At 46.1% G+C, this 26,358-nt stretch overlaps 1 protein-coding gene across 2 annotated transcripts in view; it reads left to right on the top strand.

Annotated features, from left to right (window-relative positions):
- ROBO4 (roundabout guidance receptor 4) overlaps positions 1–21,964 on the top strand; it is a 66,638-nt gene extending 44,674 nt beyond the window's left edge. For both annotated transcript variants that reach the window (XM_069946516.1, XM_069946517.1), the window contains 4 exons: positions 791–988; positions 4,537–4,943; positions 16,160–16,356; positions 20,769–21,964. In XM_069946516.1, the coding sequence (XP_069802617.1) occupies positions 791–988; positions 4,537–4,943; positions 16,160–16,356; positions 20,769–20,786 (820 nt within the window). In that variant the 3' untranslated portion in view covers positions 20,787–21,964. The remainder of the gene's footprint in view (positions 1–790; positions 989–4,536; positions 4,944–16,159; positions 16,357–20,768) is intronic.
- The last annotated feature ends 4,394 nt before the right edge of the window (positions 21,965–26,358 follow it).

Below are 26,358 nucleotides of genomic sequence, written 5' to 3'. Positions count from 1 at the left end.
GGGCTATGAGGTCTGGTGATGTAGCTGTATATATAGCCTAAAAAAAGAAGGGGCGCAAGTGGATGTCCAGACCCCGATTAGAGGTCCAGCATTCACAGAATATTATTTCAATGCAGCACAGAGGAATATAGGGAATAAAGTGGTTCATGCCATCAGGGTCTATCTGGCTAGGGTGGCATCATCTAAGGATTGTCTGAATACTATAGCCAGAAATCTTTAGCTGTGACAGGAGATAGAATAGGGATTGCAGCTCTGCAGTATAAGGCTGGGTTCACACTACATATATTTCAGTCAGTATTGTGGTCCTCATATTGCAACCAAAACCAGGAGTGGACACAATGTTGAAATTGAGTGGATGGCCGCCATATAACAGTAAATAACGGCCATTATTTCAATATTACAGCCGTTGTTTTAAAATAACAGCAAATATTTGCCATTAAATGGCGGCCATCCACTCAATTTCAACATTGTGTGAACAGAGCCTTTCTGTGTTTTCAATCCACTCCTGGTTTTGGTTGCAATATGAGGACCACAATACTGACTGAAATATACGTAGTGTGAACCCAGCCTAATACAGGATGTAACTCAGGATAAGTAATGTAATGTATGTACACAGTGACCCCACCAGCAGAATAGTGAGTGCAGCTCTGGAGTATAATACAGGAAGTAACTCAGGATCAGTACAGGATAAGTAATGTAATGTATGTCCACAGTGACCCCACCAGCAGAATAGTGAGTGCAGCTCTGCAGTATAACATTCATATTGGCCTCATGTGTTTTGTTCCATTAGGGTGCCCAAAATGGCAGCTGAACAACAACAGGACAGTGGTAACAAGCCAATACCATTCAGTAAAAAGAAGCCTCCACCGGACTCTTTGCTCTTTAGACACACGTCATCTGTCTCGCTGTCCGTCCATGATGACACGGTGCTCACTCCAGATGACGTAGCCCATTACCTGGAGTTTAATGAACATGGAGAGCGCACCAGGTGAGCCGCGGACATTGACCTCCCTACAGTTCGGGTTATACTTTTGCACTGTTTCTTTAAGAAGAATTGTGGTCGAGGAGGTTGTGATTTGCGATTGCTCTGGGGTTGCCATGGTACCATGACCAGGCTTGTGCTTGGATGTCCTGTTATGTGACCTTCACTTCTAAGAACACAAGAGTAGGGAGTCACATGACAGGAAGACCATGTACAGTAGAGAATAGTCTATGGTTACCATGGTAACCCCAGGGTCTCATTATAATTTTCTCATTCTGTAAAGTGACGGCTTCTTCCCAGGTGTTGTGAAACTACAACTCTCAGCATGCCCTGTTAGCCTTGATTGTTCATGATTAATTCTATCCCCTAAAACTGTGATCTCAGACCTGTGGCTGTCTGCGTGACAGGGCATGCTGAGAGTTGTAGTTTTGCAACAGCTGGAGCGCTACAGGTTGGAGATCACTGCCCTAGAAGATGGCTATACTTTGCAGCGCCATAAAATGAGGCACATAGATCACAGAACAGGAGAAATATCTTCCCTACAGTGCCAAGAGTTAATATATCACACCGCACACTATGATGGAGGCCTTGGGGGTCATGGCAGGAATGATTACTCCTTACAATTAGTAATCACTTCGCTGGCTCAGCACTTTTCTGCCCGTCCTTCGCTTTAGGTGACTTTCTATAGTCAATCAATGACTGGTCTAATGTCTCGCTGCAGAATTTACTGGAAATGTATTGATCGCAGAACGATTCCTGTATTGCAGACTGGGCACAATGTGTAGCGGCTCATCCCGCCGTCGTCTGCCAAGTTATAGTGTAATCCATCAGTTTATGCAATCTGCCTGTGAACGCCGCTGTATTCCCAGAATCCTGTGCACTGTAACGTGTACTCAGGATGGGGAACCACCAGAAACATGATCAGTATTACAACCACTGCTTACTCTACAATACCTCAGACTTCTATGTAATCAGAATTTGTAGGTTTGGGATAACCTTGTATTGATAGATTTGTATTTCCAATAACCCTGTATACTGTAGATTCCTGATCATCCTGTATTATTAGACTTGCTGGATCCTGGCCAACTTTTATTAAAAGAGGTGTAGGATCCTGATCACCCTAGATTGATAGACTTGTAGGTTCCTGATTATCCTATATTGGTCCACTTATAGGCTCCCAATAATCCTGTACTGATTATCCCGTATTGGTACATTTATAGGTTCCTGATCACCGTCTTAGTCAGGATTAATTTGTACCGATTTGTAGGTTCCTGAATTAATAAGTTTATAGGTTCCCGATCACCCTGTATTGATAAATAAGTTCTTGATCATCCCCTATTAATTGGTTGCAGATTCCTGATAACCTCATATTGATAGATTCAAGACATCCTCCACAGTGGTTTCATGACTCCATCTATAAGAATCATATCAATAATAAATCTATGTATCTACATCAATCTGACTCTTTTTTTGACAGATTTGTGGAGCTCCGTTTATTGGCCAGAGGCCTCTTTTATTAAAGCGACTCTGTACCCACAATCTGACCCCCCAAACCACTTGTACCGTCGGATAGCTGCTTTTAATCCAAGATCTGTCCTGGGGTCCGTTCGTCAGGTGATGCAGTTATTGTCCTAAAAAGCAACTTTTAAACTTGCAGCCCTGTGCCCAACGGTTGGGGCTTAGAATGTATATGCATTAGGCTGGCACACCCTCTCTGTCCCTCCTCTCCGCCCTCCTCATCATTAGGAATGCTCCAGGCAGATTGTCTCCTATTCCTCAGCTGTGTCAGCCCGGTACATGGGCTGGATCGTTAAGGCACCTGTGCAATGTTCAGACAGGAGAAAATGTTCTAGGGTGGTGCAAAGTTAGGGCACAGACATTCTAAGCCACGCCCGTAGGGCACAGGGCTGCAAGTTTAAAAGTTGTCTTTTAGGACAATAACCGCATCTCCTGGCGAACGGACCCCAGGACAGATCTTGAATTAAAAGCAGCTATCCAAAGGTTTTATATTGCCAAAGAAGTGACCACTTAGACGCCTTCATATATATGGTAGCATTATTTGGTTTCCAAATCTGTGTAGTCACCATAAGTGACGTTCGTAAATGTACGGATAAACATGACACTAATTGTTCGTGTTTGCCAATCACAAACAATTTGTTCGATCATCTGAATGGTTATAACAATCTTTTTCAAACATATTTGAACATGCGAACATTTATCTCATGATGTACGCAACTGCGCAATTTACGATTTACACCTGATAATCTCTACGCATTTGCGTAACTCTAGACTGAAACATATGCAACGGTGTAACTTATGATTTGCACCTGATAATCTGTACACATGTGCATAACTCTAGACCGAAGCGTACGCAACAGCGGAATTTACGCTTTGCACCTGATCTGTACGCATGTGCATAAACGTGCGCTTCTACTGTATGTTCGTTATTTGTTCATGAATGTTTGGCGATCCGAACCAAACATCAGGATGTTCGCTCATCACTAGTGACTAGTTTTTGTGTCTGCTTTGTGGTCACTCACTAATCCTACCCCTGGATAAATCTGCAGAATGCAAATGTATCCTGGTAATATTATATATCACTGGCAATAAGTGAGGCTATAGCTATTATGTCCATGCCTATAGCTAAAGGCATGGACATAATATACAACTAATAGGAGAGCGTAAAACTTCTGTGTCCTTCCACAATTCTGCATTGATGGAGACTTCTAGCACCGTTCATCCAGAGCTTCCTGGCTCGGTGAAGGCTGACACACAATAGGGAATAGTAGTCAGACTGGTAAATCATGAGGGTCAATCACAATACAAGGAGTCATGGCAGAATCTCTTATTATCACTGCTTCCCCGCAGGCCACGTCTCTCTGTCCTTCTTCAGATTCACCGCAGAGCAATGTCATCCCATGAAGGGTTAACAGAATCATTTTTCCAATCACGTTTCTGACTTATCCGATGTCCTGTCAGTCAGGGCCGCTCATATCTGTCTATCTGTCATGGAGAAAAGAGATTAATCAGGCCGGGAGATATTGATTGATGCCTGAGAGTGCAGCTAGTTTTATCATATAGAACCGCCATGTCTGTGTCACCGTAACCCATTTACTCCTCCGTTGTAAACTACGCTGGTAGAATAAAGTAGCTCATGTTTATGCACATAAAATAGTACAGGGCACAGAAAAGTCACAGTATTTTGACCAAAATGGGGCCCAATCTAAGGCTTCAAATGAATTCTGATTGTCAAGATTGACGCTCATTTTACAAGCCTCGGTTAATCAGGTGCCCCATTTAAAAGCATAGTTATTGGCCCTGTTTACAGGTGCATTCTGAAGCCCCTCTAAGAGCTTGTCTGGCCTCTGTCTCTGAGCCTCAGGTTGTCTGGACTCCACATGTTTCGGGGCTTTGGTGATAAACCGGCAAATACCTGTACAGAAGTGGTACTCACTGTTCAAGAGACTGCCTCTCATGCTGCACAGACTTGCTTTTCAAGTACTAATACACATTACTGTGATCTAACATTTTATGTGTTATTTCCTACCCCGCAGACATCCCTCTGAGAGCGACTCCACCCTCCCACAGCCATTCTCCACTTCTTCCAACACATATGGCTATATCTGCAGCCCCTCGGAGTTGGCTGAAGGGGATGCAGCAGATGAAGACGATGACCTGGACTTGGGAGAACTCAGCTCCCTAAAGTCCTATAGAAAATATTGTGAGACGCCGACCTCCAGCATCAGTGAATACGAGAGCTCCATGGCTGGGTCCCTGGTCAATGGTTGGGGTTCAGTATCGGAGGATAACTATACCAGTGCCCGGTGCAGCATGGTCAGCTCTTCAGATGGCTCCTTCCTTATGGATGCCAGCTTTGCCAAAGCCTTGGCTGTGGCAGTGGATAGCTTTTGCCTTGGCATAACCCAGCCTGAGTTGGCAGGAGTGGATCGGATCTCCACTGGTGAGTTATCAGAATTTTACTGTTTATTGCAACAGTAAGGAGAGTAAGGAGGGACATGTGTGCTGTGGCCCCCATAACCATGCCCCCACCGCTATGCCTCATAACCACGCCCCTATTGCTGTGCCCCCCTTCCCCAATAACATATAGTAGCCAGGCCCTCTCATGTGGTAGCCAGGCTCTCTTCTGTGCGCCCATAAAATAAAGGCTCTCTTCAAGAAATGCCTACTATGACATTGGCTTGAAGACTCTATCCCCTCTGTATCGGAATTATCCAACCAGCTCAAGGATTTTCTTTTTGTAGAGAGGTTGGATACCCAGTTTTTTATCCACTTGGCGCAGATTCATTGAACGTGAATTATCTCCAACTGAGAGAACAAATGTTATGATGCAGTTCCGTGGTTCTGAGTGGTATAATAAAGAAGATATTCAAGGAACACTGGGCATACTTAGAATCCATTAGTGGGGGGGATTGGCTGGTACCTATAGGCCGTTGGACCCATTTACTCTTGCAATAATCTTGTTTCTGGCTGCAGTTAATAGTTTATGTTTGTTGTTCTTATTCTGTTTTACTTCAGAATGATATACTGTTTTTCTACTAAATTTATGGCAACAATGATTTACTATTACGTTTCACTCCCATATTTATTATAAACCTGAAACATCATCTACTATCTGGAGATATTTTACGTCTTTTCTGCAATTTTCATTGTTGCTGATATACTGTAAGAAATTGTAGGCATGATATTATTTTATTGTATTTAGACAATATCACTAAGGTTCTACTATTGTGAGCAATGTTTGTAATCCTAATTATTTTCACATGCTCCTTTTGAAATGTTTTCTTGCTTTTGCCTACTTAATAAAAAATAAGGCTCTCCCCTGTGTAGCAGCCCCATATAGTAAAGGTCCCTATACTGGGTAGCAGCCCCATATATTAAAGCCCCGCCCCTGGGCAGCATTCCCATATAGTAATGGCCCACCCCTGTGTAGCATCCCCATATAGTATAGCCCCCCGTAGCATCCCCTATATAGTAAAAGCCCCCCTGCTGTACAGCAGCCCCCATGTAAAAAACAAAAGAGCATATTTACCTCTCCTATCACTCCTAGCAGTGTCCTTAGTTCCCTTCACCAGTAGCTATTCAGAGAGCTTTAGATCATCATCTAGCATGTGTGCCACTAATCGCATGTTTTTAAAGGGGCAGAGTGTCCTCAAAGGTACCCGCCATGGCCCCTAAGTTGGGTGGACCGGCAGTCCAGCTGGCCGTCCCCTGAGCATTGCTAATCCCGGGCCGGCACTGAAAACAGAGAAGCACATGAACTCTGTAGCGCGGAGCAGGGATCTTGAAATATGGAGCGGGACACAGGGACATCACCCCAAAATCTTGAATGTCCTGCCGGATTTGGGGCGGTTGGGAGCTTTGTGCAGCATATGTTTCTATTAGCTGGAGCAATCCTAATTAATGCAGACACGAACCGTGGCAGAAGATTTGTGCTGTGTCCTTATGACAACACTTCTAGTCTGCTTTGGTCATAGGAACATTGAGCGAATAAATGATCATCCTGTGTGTATCTATGTAAACATTGATTAGGATGATTGAGCAATGTGGCTGAGGAGATGGGGGGGGGGGCTGAGGAGAGGAGGAGCCATGCTGGGGACTAAGGAGAGGAGGAGCCATGCTGGGGACTGAGGAGAGGAGGAGCCATGCTGGGGACTGAGGAGAGGGGGAGCCATGCTGGGGACTGAGGAGAGGGGGAACCATGCTGGGGACTGAGGAGAGGAGGAGCCATGCTGGGGACTGAGGAGAGGAGGAACCATGCTGGGGACTGAGGAGAGGAGTAGCCATGCTGGGGACTGAGGAGAGGAGTAGCCATGCTGGGGACTGAGGAGAGGAGAAGCCATGCTGGGGACTGAGGAGAGGAGAAGCCATGCTGGGGACTGAGGAGATGGGGAGCCATGCTGAAGACTGAGGAGAGGAGAGGAGAAGCCATGCTGGGGACTGAGGAGAGGAGGAGCCATGCTGGAGACTGAGGAGAGGAGGAGCTATGCTGGGGACTGAGGAGAGGAGGAGCCATGCTGGAGACTGAGGAGAGGAGGAGCCATGCTGGGGACTGAGAAGATGGGGAGCCATGCTGGGGACTGAGGAGAGGAGGAGCCATGCTGGGGACTGAGGAGAGGAGGAGCCATGCTGGGGACTGAGGAGAGGAGGAGCCATGCTGGGGACTGAGGAGAGGGGGAACCATGCTGGGGACTGAGGAGAGGAGGAGCCATGCTGGGGACTGAGGAGAGGAGGAGCCATGCTGGGGACTGAGGAGAGGGGGAACCATGCTGGGGACTGAGGAGAGGAGGAGCCATGCTGGGGACTGAGGAGAGGGGGAACCATGCTGGGGACTGAGGAGAGGAGGAGCCATGCTGGGGACTGAGGAGAGGAGAAGCCATGCTGGGGACTGAGGAGAGGAGAAGCCATGCTGGGGACTGAGGAGAGGAGAAGCCATGCTGGGGACTGAGGAGATGGGGAGCCATGCTGGGGACAGAGGAGATGGGGAGCCATGCTGGGGACTGAGGAGAGGGGGAACCACACTGGGGACTGAGGAGAGGAGAAGCCATGCTGGGGACTGAGGAGAGGAGAAGCCATGCTGGGGACTGAGGAGATGGGGAGCCATGCTGGGGACTGAGGAGATGGGGAGCCATGCTGGGGACTGAGGAGAGGAGAAGCCATGCTGGGGACTGAGGAGAGGGGGAACCACGCTGGGGACTGAGGAGAGGAGGAGCCACGCTGGGGACTGAGGAGATGGGGAGCCATGCTGGGGACTGAGGAGATGGGGAGCCATGCTGGGGACTGAGGAGAGGGGGAGCCATGCTGGGGACTGAGGAGAGGGGGAGCCATGCTGGGGACTGAGGAGAGGGGAAGCCATGCTGGGGAATGAGAAGAGGGGGAGCCATGCTGGGGACTGAGAAGAGGAGAAGCCATGCTGGGGACTGAGGAGAGGGGGAGCCATGCTGGGGACTGAGGAGAGGAGAAGCCATGCTGGGGAATGAGAAGAGGGGGAGCCATGCTGGGGACTGAGGAGAGGGGGAGCCATGCTGGGGAATGAGAAGAGGGGGAGCCATGCTGGGGACTGAGAAGAGGGGGAGCCATGCTGGAGACTGAGGAGAGGAGAAGCCATGCTGGGGACTGAGGAGAGGAGAAGCCATGCTGGGGACTGAGGAGAGGAGGAGCCATGCTGGGGACTGAGGAGAGGAGGAGCCATGCTGGGGACTGAGGAGATGGGGAGCCATGCTGGGGACTGAGGAGAGGGGGAGCCATGCTGGGGACTGAGAAGAGGGGGAGCCATGCTGGGGACTGAGGAGAGGGGGAGCCATGCTGGGGAATGAGAAGAGGGGGAGCCATGCTGGGGACTGAGGAGAGGGGGAGCCACGCTGGGGACTGAGGAGAGGAGAAGCCATGCTGGGGACTGAGGAGATGGGGAGCCATGCTGGGGACTGAGGAGATGGGGAGCCATGCTGGGGACTGAGGAGAGGGGGAGCCATGCTGGGGACTGAGGAGAGGGGGAACCACGCTGGGGACTGAGGAGAGGAGAAGCCATGCTGGGGACTGAGGAGATGGGGAGCCATGCTGGGGACTGAGGAGATGGGGAGCCATGCTGGGGACTGAGGAGAGGGGAAGCCATGCTGGGGACTGAGGAGATGGGGAGCCATGCTGGGGACTGAGAAGAGGGGGAGCCATGCTGGGGACTGAGGAGATGGGGAGCCATGCTGGGGACTGAGGAGATGGGGAGCCATGCTGGGGACTGAGAAGAGGGGGAGCCATGCTGGGGACTGAGGAGATGGGGAGCCATGCTGGGGACTGAGGAGAGGGGGAGCCATGCTGGGGACTGAGGAGATGGGGAGCCATGCTGGGGACTGAGAAGAGGGGGAGCCATGCTGGGGACTGAGGAGATGGGGAGCCATGCTGGGGACTGAGGAGAGGGGGAGCCATGCTGGGGAATGAGAAGAGGGGAAGCCATGCTGGGGAATGAGAAGAGGGGGAGCCATGCTGGGGAATGAGAAGAGGGGAAGCCATGCTGGGGAATGAGAAGAGGGGGAGCCATACTATATACAGTTTGGATATTGAATATGTTCCATAAGTTCCTGGGTTGTATGATTTGTAGGTTTATCTTTACACTATACATATCTGCTGATCCTGCATTCTCTATAACACTCCCCCCCCATCAGACTATAATATTTGCCTGAAATTTGTCTCAGAGTTTTGACGATCTGCGGCGGTTCCCGTTTCTGGTACTGCAGGCCCTGTGTGAGCACAATGCTTACCACCTTACTATTAATTCCCTATTATCATTCAGCTATATTGTTACATTACTGACAAATTGCTGCTGTTAGTGATTCTTAGATACTCGTTTCCATAGCGACCGCCCTGTGTACAACGTATCAGCTGATAATTGACAGCTCGGAGGTTTCTACCGCCTGACTAGTGTGAGGGTCCCGGCCCCCCTCCCCCTCCGATTATCACCCCCCACTATGTATTAACTAGTTCTGGATTTTCTTCATTTCTATTAATTATATAATTGTTGTAATTTGGCACAAATCCAGTTTTCTATCCATCGGTTTTATTGGAAAGGAAAGACTCCATAGTATTTGCTGGAAAACTATACATTTTATCCATTCAGCCTCCTCGCAGTTGGGGGGATCAGGCGCTTCCCTGGGAGGTGACCTGTGGGGTCCCTTAGGTGGAGGACGGACGAACACACAGGGAGCTGAGCCCATTCCAGACACGTATCTCTCTGATGGGGTTAAGTAAGGTCATGGAGGGGGATCCTTCCGCCATCTGTTCCTGTATGGAGTATTTACACCGCCACATTTATCCTCCGTCTCACAATATTTCCTAAACATCATTATTATTCATGACTACAGCATCCGGGAGAACTAAGATTGGGGGCCATGAATGGGGCCCTCGGTGACCTATGTTGAGCTTTCCACTTTGCAGACAATGTAGCGACATGTTATTGTGCGATCTACAACTGATACTATTACCGGAAAGAGAGAATATTCTAGAACGATATGTGGCACAAGCATCACAGCACGTATAGTAGTTGGCAGGTGCTATCCCTTTAAATAGCGGTCCCCTTTAAATATATGGAAACACTAATGGCAGCCATTATAATTCTTCAATGGGTTTTCACCCCACTTTCTTCTGACCCTGAATGGCATACACATCTTCATTGTTAGGCCACCCAGTATTACCCATTCTCTGATCTTACTACACTGCTTATGTCCATGCATCAGCAGGGACAGGATGAACATGTATTTCGATTGAACTTTTCCATTGTATATTTGGCAACCTGTAGTTCTGTGACTGTTCCAAAACTACAGTTCCCAGCATGCCTGGACAGCCCCAAGCTGTCCACATAGGTTTAATGAGGCAGAGATGACAATCTGAATATAGGTATTGATGGCGGCCATAAAGCGAAGCCTCAGCGCAGTAAATCCTTATTCGGCAGGACAAATCATCTTTCCTCTGCTTGCTGTTAGTCACTTGGATTTACAGACGCCTTCTGGCAGCTAGAGAGTTAATGTCACATTTTTACAAACAACTTACTTATGTTCTGAGCAAAATCCTGAATTATCAGATAAAATCTGATTATTTTAAGCGGCTTTTCTGGAACATCTGTCTGTCACGCCACACAAAGCGAAGTGAGATTCAATGACGGCCAAGGTCGGGGAAGATTAGTATCCAGCCACAAGTGAGGGGGCCAGAAGTCAGACGATTCCTAGCAACAAGGTAGTTCAGTATGTAAAGTAGATTAAGGCTGGGTTCACACTATGTATATTTGAGGCTGTATTTGTGAGGCTGTATAGCAACCAAAACCAGGAGTGGATTGAAAACACAGAAAGGCTCTGTTCACATAATGTTGTAATTGAGTGGATGGCCGTCATTTAATGGCAAATATTTGCTGTTATTTTAAAACAACGGCTGTGGTATTGAAATAATGGCCGTTATTTACTGTTATATGGCGGCCATCCACTCAATTTCAACATTGTGTGAACAGATCCTTTCTGTGTTTTCAATCCACTCCTGGTTTTGGTTGCTATGAGGACCTGACATGAGGACCAAATACAGCCTCAAATATACATAGTGTGAACCCAGCCTTAATGTAATGAAATGTGGGCACAATAGATAGAAACACAACCGAAACACTGGATAAATATATTATGCAACCTGGTATTATACATAAGGTTTTGTTCTTTAGGATGTTCTTATTCACTCGGGAAAGAGGTTGTCAGTACTAACTCCCACAGAACTACTGTATGTATGAGGTGCAAAGTAACTATAATACTGCCTTCTGTATATGAGAAAGTAACTACTATAATACTGCACCCTATATACAAGAATATAAGTACTATAATACTGCCCCCTATATACAAGAATATAACTACTATAATACTGCCCCCTATATACAAGAATATAACTACTATAATACTGCTCCTATATACAGGAATATAACTACAATAAGGCTATGTTCACACGGCGTGTGAGACCGGCCGTTCCGTGACCCCAGCCGGTCTCAGCCCGGATCAACCCGGTCGGTACTAAAGTACCGGCCGGGTTATCTTTCCGGGCGCGGAGCTCTGATGCGGGCGCATCAGCGCCGCCCGCATCAGAGCTTCCCATAGCCCACAGTGAAGCAAGCGGCCGGAGCCGCTCGCTTCACTGTGTGAACTGACAGGTCTTTCTGCGGCCGGAATTCAGTGAATTCCGGCCACAGAAAACCGACATGTCAGTTTTTTGCCGGCGCCGCATGGGATCCCGGCCGGAGTGTATACGATGTGTGTATGCTTTACGTAGTGTGAACATAGCCTAATACTGCTCCTATATACAAGAATATAACTACTATAGTACTGCCCCTATATACAAGAATATAACTACTATAATACTGCCCCTATATACAAGAATATAACTACTATAATACACGAACTGGAGAGAGTGGAACGGCTGTACATCCCATCTATGGCTGATACTAATGCCGCTAGGCCTATATTAAAAATCAACACCAGAGTGTCTGTATATGAATTGATCAAGCCATATTGCCCCGTGTACCACCGCACAGGTCCTCTGGTCCACACGGGTCCCTACGCTAACTCCACACCGTCTCGTCAGCGACCGCCAACCCCGCAAAGCGTGCACATGCAGGGAAGGGAGGCCATGGAACGGCCCTGCAACCCCAATGTCACAGGACCAGACCCAAAAAGCCCATATACCATATCCATACTTGTGTCGTTTGGGGGCAGCCTTCCCCGCCGGTGGTGCTGGCTGGGTTTTGGTGGGGTTTTTTGGGTCTGGTCCTGTGACATTGGGGTTGCAGGGCCGTTCCATGGCCTCCCTTCCCTGCACGTGCACGCTTTGCGGGGTTGGCTGCCGCTGACCGACACGGTGTGGAGTTAGCGTAGGGACCCGTGTGGACCAGAGGACCTGCGCGGTGGTACACGGGGCAATATGGCTTGATCAATTCATATACAGACACTCTGGTGTTGATTTTTAATATAGGCCTAGCGGCATTAGTATCAGCCATAGATGGGATGTGCAGCGGTTCCATTCTCTCCAGTTCGTGTTATAACTACTATAATACTGCCCCCTATATACAAGAATATAACTACTATAATACTGATCCTATATACAAGAATATAACTACTATAATACTGTCCCCTATATACAAGAATATAACTACTATAATACTGCTCCTATATACAAGAATATAACTACTCTAATACTGCTCCTATGTACAGAAATATAACTACTATAATACTGCTCCTATATACAGGAATATAACTACTATAATACTGCCCCCTATATACAAGAATATAACTACTATAATACTGCTCCTATATACAAGAAAATAGCTGCTACAATACTGCTCCTATATACAGGGATATAACTACTATAATACTGTCCCTATATACAGGAATATAACTACTATAATACTGCCTCCTATATACAAGAATATAACTACTATAATACTGCCCCCTATATACAGGAATATAAGTACTATAATACTGCTCCTATATACAGGGATATAACTACTATGATACTGCTCCTATATACAAGAATATAATTACTATAATACCGCTCCTATATACAAGAATATAACTACAATAATACTGCCCCTATATACAAGAATATAACTACAATAATACTGCCCCTATATACAAGAATATACCTACTATAATACTACTTCTATATACAAGAATATAACTACTATAATACTGCTCCTATATACAAGAATATAACTACTATAATACTGCTCCTATATACAAGAATATAACTACTATAATACTGCCTCTATATACACGAATATAACTACTATACTGCTATAACTACTTGTGCTGCTTGGGGGCGACCTTCTCCGCCGGCGGTGCTGGCCGGGTTCTGGTGTGGTGTTTTTGGGTCTGGTCCTGTGGCATGGGGGTCGCAGGGCCGTCCCATGGCCCCCGTTCCCTGGCTGTGCACGCCTGCGGGGTTGGTGGCCACTGACTGGCACGGTGTGGACTTAGTGTAGGGACCCATGTGTATCAGATACCGGCACGAGGTACATGGGGCAGTATGGCTTGATCAATTCATACACAAAATTCTGATGTGTTTTTTATTTAGCCAAGCGGCACTAGTATCAGCCATAGGTGTGAGGTGCAGCACTCTGTTTCTTCCCTGAACCGCATTTTGTTTCTCTCTTTTCTCCGTGTATTGCACTCCTCCTGGTGAGACCCACATGACCGCAATTAGCAGGAGACACCTGAGTGCACATGGTTTTAATCCCTCCTGTTTTTTCCCATTCTGTTTGCTGCAGCTATGGTGAGCGCAATACCTTATCCAGACTTGTGCTGCTTGGGGGCGACCTTCTCCGCCGGCGGTGCTGGCCGGGTTCTGGTGTGGTGTTTTTGGGTCTGGTCCTGTGGCATGGGGGTCGCAGGGCCGTCCCATGGCCCCCGTTCCCTGGCTGTGCACGCCTGCGGGGTTGGTGGCCACTGACTGGCACGGTGTGGACTTAGTGTAGGGACCCATGTGTATCAGATACCGGCACGAGGTACATGGGGCAGTATGGCTTGATCAATTCATACACAAAATTCTGATGTGTTTTTTATTTAGCCAAGCGGCACTAGTATCAGCCATAGGTGTGAGGTGCAGCACTCTGTTTCTTCCCTGAACCGCATTTTGTTTCTCTCTTTTCTCCGTGTATTGCACTCCTCCTGGTGAGACCCACATGACCGCAATTAGCAGGAGACACCTGAGTGCACATGGTTTTAATCCCTCCTGTTTTTTCCCATTCTGTTTGCTGCAGCTATGGTGAGCGCAATACCTTATCCAGACTTGTGCTGCTTGGGGGCGACCTTCTCCGCCGGCGGTGCTGGCCGGGTTCTGGTGTGGTGTTTTTGGGTCTGGTCCTGTGGCATGGGGGTCGCAGGGCCGTCCCATGGCCCCCGTTCCCTGGCTGTGCACGCCTGCGGGGTTGGTGGCCACTGACTGGCACGGTGTGGACTTAGTGTAGGGACCCATGTGTATCAGATACCGGCACGAGGTACATGGGGCAGTATGGCTTGATCAATTCATACACAAAATTCTGATGTGTTTTTTATTTAGCCAAGCGGCACTAGTATCAGCCATAGGTGTGAGGTGCAGCACTCTGTTTCTTCCCTGAACCGCATAACTACTATAATACTACCCCCTATATACAAGAATATAACTACTATATTATACGACATGGAGAGAAAGGAGCTCCTGCACATCCCACCTATGGCTTATACTAATGCCCCTAGGCCTATTTTAAAAACCAACACCAGGATGTCGGTATATAATTTGATCAAACCATATTGCCCCGTGTACCACGTGCAGGTCCCCTGGTTCACACGGGTCCCTACGCTAACTCCACACCGCAAAGCGAGCACATGCAGGGAAGAGAGGCCATGGAATGGCCCTGCAACCCCAATGTCACAGGACCAAACCCAAAATGCCCCACCAAAATCCAGCCAGCGCCACAGGCGGGGAAGACTGCCCCCAAACAACACCAGTATGAATATGGTATTGCACTCACCACTGCTGCCGCAGACAGAATGGGACAGACATAAGGTACTGACATGTGAGCACAGGTATATCCTGCCAATTTGGGTCATGTCGGTCTTATGAAGGGGAGTACCAGCTGCTTAGAAAAGGGAGAACTATAAAATATGACATGGAGAGAAAGGAGCGGCTGCACATCCCACATATGGCTGACACTAATGCCGCTAGGCCTATTTTAAAAACCAACGCCAGGATGTTGGTATATAATACAAGAATATAACTACTATAATACTGCTCCTATATACAAGCATATAACTACTATAATACTGCTCCTATATACAAGAATATAACTACTATAATACTGCCCCCTATATATAAGAATATAACTACTATAATACTGCTCCTATGTACAAGAATATAACTACTATAATACTGCCCCTATATACAAGAATATAACTACTATAATACTGCCCCCTATATATAAGAATATAACTACTATAATACTGCCTTAATGCATTTTACCATCATACATCAGGTCGGGCCGGGGTAACACAGAATGAAGTAGATTTTCCTCCTCTGAGATTTTAATAAATTACCAATTTAATGTTTTTACTAAATATTTAAATGCCCTCTAAGAGTTTATTTGCATGTAAGGAGGTTTGGGGGAGGGGCAGATTACAGCGGGGCTATTATCCCGTATACAGATGATACCTTCTCTCTGTATATTTGGCTCCTGGGCACTTGCAGTATGTATCCCCCCCATCCTTCAGTCTGAGTGGCTCCCCAGTCAGCACTTCCTGTGCCAGTCTCTTCCCTGGCACAGGAACATGGTAATATTATTACTGCTGCCAGCGCACTTATCTTCTATTGCCTCGTCCCATTGCAGTCATTCATTATATTTAAAGGGCACCTTCCTAATTCCTGCCGCAGAGAGAAATGAAGGTGCCGCAGATTAGGCGATGATCAGGATATACTCGGTGCTGCTGTAGGGTCACACTAATTCCCAGAGTATTTCAGAAAGTGCTGATCTTGTGGAGGTCACTGACTGAAATAAGTAAGGTGCTCCAGCAGCACAGAGTATTTCAGGAGAAGAGTGTGCTCATCTTGGGGTGGGAGCAGTGACCTTTCTTTTCACTGTGTGACACTGACCTGATCTGTCTCATGTTTCTGTAGACTTTTCGCCGTCCGTGTCCCCTCTGGATGGATTACTGGCCGTGCAGAACCAGGGTGATGGCACCGACCTGAATAGTAGACAACCCAAAGTGAATCCGCTGCCGGTTCTTGACTGGAACATTGACTGGATGGACGAACTGGAGGCAAAATATCGGCATAGGAGCCAGACTAAGCTACAGTATCCATTCAGTAAGAAGGTAAGGACGTGACTGGTGACCAGGCCCACATCTCTGGGGTAACAGAAAAGGTGCAGAGTGGTTTAGTGTGTAGCTTTAGGTTGTACAGTAATTTAGTGTGTAGCTTTAGGTTGTGCAGTGGTTTAGGGTGTAGGTTTAGGTTGTGCAGTGGTTTAGTATGTAGGTTTAGGTTGTGCAGTGGTTTAGGCTGTAGCTCTAGGTGGTGCAGTGGTTTAGGCTGTAGCTTTAGGTTGTGCGGTAGTTTAGTATGTAGCTTTAGGTTGTGCAGTGGTTTAGGGTGTAGGTTTAGGTTGTGCAGTGGTTTAGTGTGTAGCTTTAGGTTGTACAGTAGTTTAGTGTGTAGCTTTAGGTTGTGCAGTAGTTTAGTTTGTAGGTTTAGGTTGTACAGTAGTTTAGTGAGTAGCTTTAGGTTGTGCAGTGGTTTATGCTGTAGCTTGAGGTTGTGCAGTGGTTTAGTATGTAGCTTTAGGTTGTACAGTAGTTTAGTGTGTAGCTTTAGGTTGTGCAGTGGTTTATGCTGTAGCTTGAGGTTGTGCAGTGGTTTAGTATGTAGCTTTAGGTTGTACAGTAGTTTAGTGTGTAGCTTTAGGTTGTGCAGTGGTTTATGCTGTAGCTTGAGGTTGTGCAGTAGTTTAGTTTGTAGGTTTAGGTTGTGCAGTGGTTTAGTATGTAGCTTAAGGTTGTGCAGTAGTTTAGTGTGTAGGTTTAGGTTGTGCAGTAGTTTAGTGTGTAGGTTTAGGTTGTGCAGTAGTTTAGTGTGTATGTTTAGGTTGTGCAGTAGTTTAGTGTGTAGCTTTAGGTTGTGCAGTGGTTTAGTATGTAGCTCTAGGTGGTGCAGTGGTTTAGGGAGGGCGAAAGCGGGCATAGCTTAGCAGCAGCCTGTACATGAAGGGGTGGGCAGCAGGGGGTTAAAAAGGTTGCATGAGGGGACATCCACGTGGAGAGCACGGGACAGGGAGCAGGTAACCAGGGATACTGGGGTAGGCCAATCGGGGGATAGTTTGAGGAGTGGGTAGGCGGGTTTTGGGGGGGTCAGATATAAGGGAAAGGGGGAGGGGCTTACCCACTTGCTCCTTGTGTCCGGACCTGGAAGCGCCCGCCCGCCCTGGTTTTTTGGCCTTGGGGTTCGGGAAAAGGTTACATACACCCCCGTAGTATGCCATACCCCTAATCAAGGCTGTAGCTTTAGGTTGTGCGGTAGTTTAGTATGTAGCTTTAGGTTGTGCAGTGGTTTAGTATGTAGCTTTAGGTTGTGGAGTGGTTTAGTGTGTAGCTTTAGGTTGTGCAGTAGTTTAGTATGTAGCTTTAGGTTGTGTAGTAGTTTAGTGTGTAGCTTTAGGTTGTGCAGTGGTTTAGGGTGTAGGTTTAGGTTGTGCAGTGGTTTAGTATGTAGCTTTAGGTTGTGCAGTAGTTTAGTATGTAGCTTTAGGTTGTGTAGTAGTTTAGTGTGTAGCTTTAGGTTGTGCAGTAGTTTAGTATGTAGCTTTAGGTTGTGTAGTAGTTTAGTGTGTAGCTTTAGGTTGTGCAGTAGTTTAGTATGTAGCTTTAGGTTGTGTAGTAGTTTAGTGTGTAGCTTTAGGTTGTGCAGTGGTTTAGGGTGTAGGTTTAGGTTGTGCAGTGGTTTAGTATGTAGCTTTAGGTTGTGCAGTAGTTTAGTATGTAGCTTTAGGTTGTGTAGTAGTTTAGTGTGTAGCTTTAGGTTGTGCAGTGGTTTAGGGTGTAGGTTTAGGTTGTGCAGTGGTTTAGTATGTAGCTTTAGGTTGTGCAGTAGTTTAGTGTGTAGCTTTAGGTTGTGCAGTAGTTTAGTATGTAGCTTTAGGTTGTGTAGTAGTTTAGTGTGTAGCTTTAGGTTGTGCAGTGGTTTAGGGTGTAGGTTTAGGTTGTGCAGTGGTTTAGTATGTAGCTTTAGGTTGTGCAGTGGTTTAGTGTGTAGCTTTAGGTTGTGCAGTGGTTTATGCTGTAGCTTGAGGTTGTGCAGTAGTTTAGTATGTAGCTTTAGGTTGTGCAGTAGTTTAGTGTGTAGGTTTAGGTTGTGCAGTGGTTTAGTGTGTAACTAGGTTGTGCAGTGGTTTATGGTGTAGCTTTAGGTTGTGCAGTGGTTTAGTGTGTAACTAGGTTGTGCAGTGGTTTATGGTGTAGCTTTAGGTGGTGCAGTGGTTTAGGGTGTAGGTTTAGGTTGTGTTTAGGGTGTAGCTTTAGGTGGTGCAGTGGTTTAGGGTGTAGGTTTAGGTTGTGTTTAGGGTGTAGCTTTAGGTGGTGCAGTGGTTTAGGGCAGTGCTTCTCAAACTGTGAGGCGGGCGTCACCAGTGAGGTGCCCCATAGTTGTTGGTGAGGCCCAGCTGAGAAGTCAGTATTCACAAAAGTGACTATAAGCTGCACAGTTCTTTCCCTAAATGCAACAATCTCTGATTAAGGAACATTATTGACTCATTTTGTGCTTATTTAATGGTATACAGAGATAAGGAGACAAATGAATGGTAGACTGAGCAATAGTTTTCGTCTTTGCATGGACTTCCATCACAGATGGTGAGGCCCAGCATCTTCTTGGTCAGTCTGGTGAGGCCCAGGCATCATTTTGTGTATTAGGTGAGGCTCTAATAGAAAAAGTTTGAGAAGCACTGGTTTAGGATGTAGCTTTAGGTTGTGCGGTAGTTTAGTATGTAGCTATAGAAGGTGCAGTGGTTTAGGGTGTAGCTTTAAGTTTGTGGTGGTGGTGGGGGGGGGTCGGACTGTGAGCAATGATCTTAGTTTCCATTGGCAATCTATGGTGTATATGTAAGGTACTATGCAGTTCGGGGTGTCCTGGTGTTCACAAGCCAAACAAAAGGTTTTGATGAACATTATACGATTAACCTTACTTGGTTTAGATAATAAAGTGCAAATACAGTAACAGGTTACAGCAGCAACAAAAAGTTTTGATTGGTCTGGGTCTGAGTGTTCCGACCTGTACCAATCGGGAGAATGAGTTGGGAGAAGACCGTGCTAAGCTCAGTCAGCCTTAACAGCCCAACAGCTACACCCAAGACCACAACATCCTCAATAGCTACGTCCCAGACCAGAAGATCCTTAAAGGAGAAGTCCGACGAAAATTTTTATGAAAGTATTGTATTGCCCCCTAAAAGTTATACAAATCACCAATATACACTTATTACGGGAAATACTTATAAAGTGCTTTTTTCCCTGCACTTACTACTGCATCAAGGCTTCACTTCCTGGATAACATGGTGATGTCACGACCCGACTCCCAGAGCTGTGCGGGCTGTGGTTGCTGGAGATGATGATGGCAGAGGGGCACTGAGGGACACAGGGCACTGGAGGGACACTGAGCATCCCTCTGCCATCATCCTCTCCAGCAGCCACAGCCCGCACAGCTCTGGGAGTCGGGTCGTGTTCTGGTCTGGGGTTTAGCTGTTGAGGATATTTACTGTCTGTTAATCCACCGACCCCTGAAAACTCACATTGGGCAAAATTTTTCAACATTGCAACAGTGGCAGCCAATCAGATGTACAGTAGCTGTTGAAAATGTTCTTGTCTGGGTGTAGTTTTTGAGGATATTTTGGTCTGGGGTGTAGCTGTTGAGAATTTTCTGGTCTGGGGTGTAGCTGTTGAGGATGTTCTGGTCCTGGGTGTAGAAACTCAGCAGCTTTGAAAATACAGACTGTAAATCCATTGACCCCTGAAAACTCACATCGGGCAAGATTTTCCAACACTGCAAAAGTAGCAACCAGATTCTCGCTTTATCATTTGGAAGGCCCTCCCTCCACTTTTCCTGTGCAGGAGTTTCCTCCATTGTTTCTGCCTTTTCTCCTGTCTGAGGCTCCATATCCCCCAAATCATTGGTTTCTACATAATCGTCTCCTCTCGCTGCCAGATCTCGTTTCCATCACATCTCCCACATCTGACCTCATAGCGCAGAATCTTCTCCCCGGCTGCCGTCTACCCATCACATTACACCCGAGTCCGGGAAACCTGCAATAATCAGACATCTCAGCCGTGTCCATAGTGAGTGCAGGATCAATACGCAGCACTTTACGCCTCCTCTGGGGTCTCCTGTGCACACGTTCCAGGTTGTAATGTCGGACGCAGCGCAAATGTTCTTAGAATTTTATGAAAATATAACAAGAGGTCGATGACACAGGTGACGCTCTGTTTTCTGTGGATTCTCCTATATCCTGTAAGTGGCTCTCCAGCTGTAACAAAACTACACCTCCCATCATGCACTGGGATAGTCAGATGTATCTCATAAGGAGATGTTTTTGCCTTTTCCCTCCTCTATTGGCTTCATTGGGGAAGGGCGCATGAAACCGCACTAAATATGGCGCCAGTTGTGGCAAATCTGAGTGAATAAGCAGCGATGTTTCCCTACAGACATAAAGCTGTGACACTGACTGTATTGTTACAATGTCTTTCAGGTGGAGCCATTCAAGTAACGTCACTCCTCGGCCAATCGTCTCGCTCAGACAACTGAGGGTCTGACCTGTCCTGCCAATCCGAGCTACTGCAGTGAAGGCTTCAAGGGAATTTCCACAACCTGAGCGCACAAAACTGTTCATAGAGCATTGACTACCCCCGAACTGTGCAGAAATATTCACACCCATCATGATTACTTTTTGAATCAACTTTGTAGACCATTACTGGGCGGCCATTCATGGATGTTGATCCCAAGACTTTCTTCCGAAATGGCGCTGTGTTGTTAAGGTGAAGTAGTCGCAATCCGCTGTGGACGTACCTTCAGGCCAGCATCAGTAGGACGGATCATCAGATATTCCAGAGTATTGGACGGTTGTGTATATATGACACCTACAGCAGGGAGCGCGCACCGTGTGTCCGGACGTGTCTATGCTCCAGTTCAGAATCACTTAAAGGATCGTTCTTTATGTAAAAAAAAAAAAGCTTAGTCTAGATCTCTGCTTGCTGTCAGTGAATGGGGATGCTACCAACATTAGAGACCTATTAAAACCTTTGATAATCAGAGTGTGTTCAGATGAGGCCAGATCACTAGAATGAGCTATGAGGCTGTATTGGTCGTGTTCACAACTTCACCTCTTGTACTAGTGATCACTTGGGGTCTGAACACCCAGACCCCAACATATGAAAACTTTTATCTTGTTTCTATGACATGTCAAAAGTTTTTTAAACTGACAGGTACACTGTAAGCTTTCTGTATCCTAGACTGGAGCGGCCCTACAAATATACTAATATAGGAATAGTATAAATTATAACTAGGTTGTGTCTGTAGTATTCTCTTCAGCTGTTGTAAAACTACAACTCCCAGCATGCCCTGGCCATAGCACCTGACCACTGCCAGCCACAGGACGCGGCTCTTGGATTTGTCGGACAGATTTCTATGCATTATAAACCAGATTTGTCAAAATTTTATGTAAAGGAAATGATGTAATAAAGAACAGTGATCTGTAACAGGGGCTCAGCTGTGGATGGACTACAACTCCCAGCGTGTCCTGAGAGTGTGTTTATGCTGGGATTTGTAGTCCCACATCCCCAGATGAGCCCCTGGATGTATAGAGGGTAGATGATAGTGGGTTTTTATAGTAGGAATTTTGTTTACATTGTTTACAGTTTTTCTCCTTTTTGATAAAGTTATATTTGTACATCTCTACACCTGTTGTCTCCATATAGGTCATATGTAAAGACCGTATTACACGGCATGATTTTCTGGAGGAAGCAAGTGCTGACCTGTTAGGCTGCCTTTACACAGAGAGATGTATCTGACAGATTTTTGAAGCCAAAGCCAGGAATGGATTTAAAAAGAATAGAAATCTGTCTTTCCTTTATGATCTGTTCTCTGTCTATAGTCTGTTCCTGGCTTCGGCTTCAAAAATCATGTAAAGGCAGCTTTGGAGAGCAGTGTGAGGGGCCGCCCGAACGACCCTAAGATCATTTGGGCTGCCCATTGAAGTCAGCGGTGATCTCCTGCCACCGCTCCTATAACACAAAGCGACGATGACATGATCGGGATCTATCAGCTTGTTGATCAACATCATACATATGGGCTGATCATTGCCTTTCAACATCCGCTGTAAGGGTATAAACACACACACCGTATACGCAGCGTATTTACTGCTGCGATACGCAGCAAATACACAACAAATACACAGCAGATTAGATCTAAATAACTGAACACAGCATCAAATCTGCACCATCAAATCTGCTGCGTATACGGCGTGTGTGTTTGTACCCTTAGGGTCCATTTACACAGAAAGATTATCTGCCAAAGATTTGAAGCCAAAGCCAGGAATGGATTTGAAAAGAGGAGAAATCTCAGGCTTTCCTTTATGACCTGATCTCTATTTATAGTCTGTTCCTGGCTTTGGCTTCATATCTTTGGCAGATAATTTGCCAGATAATCTTTCTGTGTAAATGGACCCTTACACAAAACAATTATCGCCCTGGACGGCTGATAATCGGCCACGTAAGGCTGTTAATGGTTTAGTGTAATCTGGCCTTTATTCTGAGCGATATAGCGGCTCACACCATCCAAGTCTTCCAGAAACAGCGCCACTCTTATCCTGAGGTTGTGTTTAATATTGCAGTTCAATTTTATTGAAGTGGCTGAAGCTGGGTTGTAATACCAGACACAACCTAAGGACAGGAGTGGAGCCGTTTCTGAAATATTTTTCTAAGCCTGGAAGACCCCTCTAATTTCACACAGTTGTCTCAGACCTTCCACACAACATTAAACAATTAACAGGAACGAGCAGCAGCTGCCTGGCATAGATGGTTGTAGTATTAGGAATCCTGGCACTGCTGATGCTGGCACCCCGTCCTTACTACCTCTGCAATTAGAGATGTTAGCGGCTGCCATACAGACAGTGGCGCCCCCGGGCAGCTCCAGGCCGGCTCTGCAGAACAGCGCTGGGTATTATTGAGTGGTGTTGGCAGTGATGACGCCTCGTGTCAGTGATTACCGATCATTACGCAAGGACGGGGGAAGGTCGCAGCATCATTGAATTAGAATGTGGCCCTATTTACATGTGAGCCGCGGGCAGCGCCCCCCTCACCGCCTAATTGGTCATTTTTATTAAATTCATTGTTGACCTTGGAGGAGAAAAGTTCATCAGTAAATTCCTGCGATCAGCAGAGACGTGAGAGGAAAGCGTCAGCAGCAGCGGAGGGGACACACAGGGGATGTATGGGGAGAAACAGGTCACAGAGGATGCCGGGTCAGCAAGTATATAGCACTATACACAGTATACAAGGACTGGTCATATGTCACTGGACTGTATTATATATTACAGGATAGAATATGATAGAAAATGATTATGGGGGTTGGATATGATGTCAGTGGAGAGAATAAAATGTTACAATGCAGGATATTGCTATGTCACAGTATATTGTATACTGATGACTGACATCACATCCCATCCTGTATGCAGTAATACTGTATACTCTCTCATGACATATTCTACCCCCCATAATACCAATTCTTTAATGGTATATACTATTATGTATACTGTGGTGATATACCCATGCTGTAATATTATACTGTTTCGTATAATACCCATGCTGTAATATTATATACTGTCCAGTGACATCACAACCCATCTTGTAATATTGTATTACTGGATAGGATGTGATGTCAGCACACGGTATATAATATTGCAAGACGGGAAGTGATGGGCAGGATGTAGTATGTCATTCTTACTTATTTTACTGAAAGAGTAGTAGATACCTGGAACAAACTTCCAGCAGATGTGGTTGGTAAATCTACAATAACAGAATTTAAACATGATCCTAAGATAATAAGAAAGAAAATACTAAAAGGGCAGACTAGATGGACCCAGTGTTCTTTTTCTGCCGACAATCTTCTATGTTTCTATTCTTGATTGTCTCGTCATGTATAACCTGCTAAGGGTGCCTTCACACGAAATGAATGAACACAGCATCAAATCCGCACTTACAAATCCGCTGTGGATCCGCTGCGGATTTGACAGTGCGTATTTAATGCTGTGTTCATTCATTTAGTTAAATCTGCTGCGGATCCGCAGCGGATTTTCTGCTGCAATACGGTAGGTGTGAAGGCGCCCTAAATCAGTTATCAGAGTGGTCAGAGTATTGTGACGCTGCCGCTAGAGCAGGTCAAGTCCTCACTCACTGATAGAGAACAGGTGCAGTGATGACATCACAGGGAGGCGGAGCTACAGAGCAGACAGGTGAGAGCCTGCACACAGGGAGCAGCACTGAGGTTAGTAACCACCAGTATAGTCGTATGAAAAGTTACTATGTGTAATATATGATATATAGTGCAGTATTGTTCTCAGCATTGCTGAGGGTTTGTTACAAAGTATTCCGCCTGGACAGTGTTCTGTTACGCAGCCAGACTGACACATTGTAACAAATCGTCAGGGCATCTGTTGTCCACACTGGATACATTTGTAACAAATCCTCAGCTGTGAGAATGAGTAGCAATAGGTCAGCGCAGGTTTTCTGGATGTCCCTAGAAGGTTCCTTTCTGGATTTTATGAATAGATTTAGGGCCCTATTACACGGGACCATTATCGTGCAGAAAATCGTTATCTCATTCCAATTTAAATGATTGTTCTGTGTAATTGAAGGTGAAAATCGAAAAATCGTTCGTCATTGGTCGTTGATTTAGATCTGACCCTAAAATCATTGTTTATAGTTCATTGTAATTCCACATTCAATGCTAATCGTTCAGTGTAATGCTGGGTTTACACGGAACGATTATTGTTCGAATTTGCACGATAACGATCGAATTCGAACGATAATCGTACGTGTAAAGGCAGCGAACGATCGAACGACGAGCGAGAAATCGTTCATTTGAATCTTTTATCTTGTTCTTAAATCGTCCGCAAAAAATTCGCCGATCGTTCCGTGTAAACAGTCGTCGCGCGAAAGTCCGTCCGCCCGCAGCCCGGCCCCCCGCTCATCCACAGTTTCGAATTCGAACGATAATCGTACCTGTAAACGCAGCGAACGATCAAACGACGAGCGAGAAATCGTTCATTTTGATCTTACAACATGTTCTTAAATCGTCCTTTTGTCGTTCGCAAAAAATTCGCAGATCGCTCCGTGTAAACAGTCGTTCACCGACTTAACCTATGTGTGAGATAGCCTTAAGCGTTCGCAAAACGATTTTTCCATACGATATATCGTTCCGTTAAACGCTGATCGTTATTAAAAAAAAAAATTGTTACTTCGAAATTGTTCATCGTACGATCGGGTGAATTATCGCTACGTGTAAACCCAGCATAACACAACAACGAAAAAAATGAAAGACACTCATCTAAAACACATAGACACTGCCAAAGTATATAGTAATGTAATAGCAGAGTGACGTCCACTATCAGGATTTTTGCTATACCTCAGTGCTGTGCTAGTAGTCTTCTAGGCAGATATCCAGGCTGTTACATACAGAGCTCATGCCCCCTTTTATAGCACAATGTCCGACACGCAGCATTTTTCTCCTCGATCGGCTCCACTTTATCCATCATCTAAGAATAATCCCTGGAAACATTTAATAACCTCTTTGTGATGGCGGGAGCAGAGACCCCCAGACCTTCATCCATCCGCTGGTCTAGGATTCCCTGCCGGATGTGTGGTCGGTGATCATGGAAGAGTTTAGGGCTAAAGGTGGCGTCTCTCGCCCATCTCACCCATTAACTACTCCCTCCGCTCAGCTGGAGTTGTGTTATTGGGCAGTTTATGGAGAATGGGGGTTATTCTGCTCAGATGCACTAAAAAGGTCACATGTTAAAGGAGCTGAAGCGTAGACGTCTCGTCCGCTCTCCTAAGTGTTTCCAGATCTCACAGGAATCTGCTGCCCAGAAACCTGAGGATACTTTATACCAGATATCTACACCCATGAGTGCTCAGCCCCTTAAACCCCCCCATTGGTACTGGCATGTCAGGTGAAATCTACAGAAAATACTGTAAAAATGTCATATACTCTTCACACAATCATAGTTCAGCTGGTTTTACTGTTTCCAAAGTGCACTGCATTGTGGGAGGTGATGGTTACAC

Source organism: Dendropsophus ebraccatus, chromosome 12, assembly GCF_027789765.1.
Source record: "Dendropsophus ebraccatus isolate aDenEbr1 chromosome 12, aDenEbr1.pat, whole genome shotgun sequence".
In the NCBI taxonomy this organism is placed as follows: Eukaryota; Metazoa; Chordata; class Amphibia; order Anura; family Hylidae; genus Dendropsophus; species Dendropsophus ebraccatus.
Note: the sequence above shows the minus strand (reverse complement) of the source record. Positions and strands in the feature narration are given on the sequence as shown.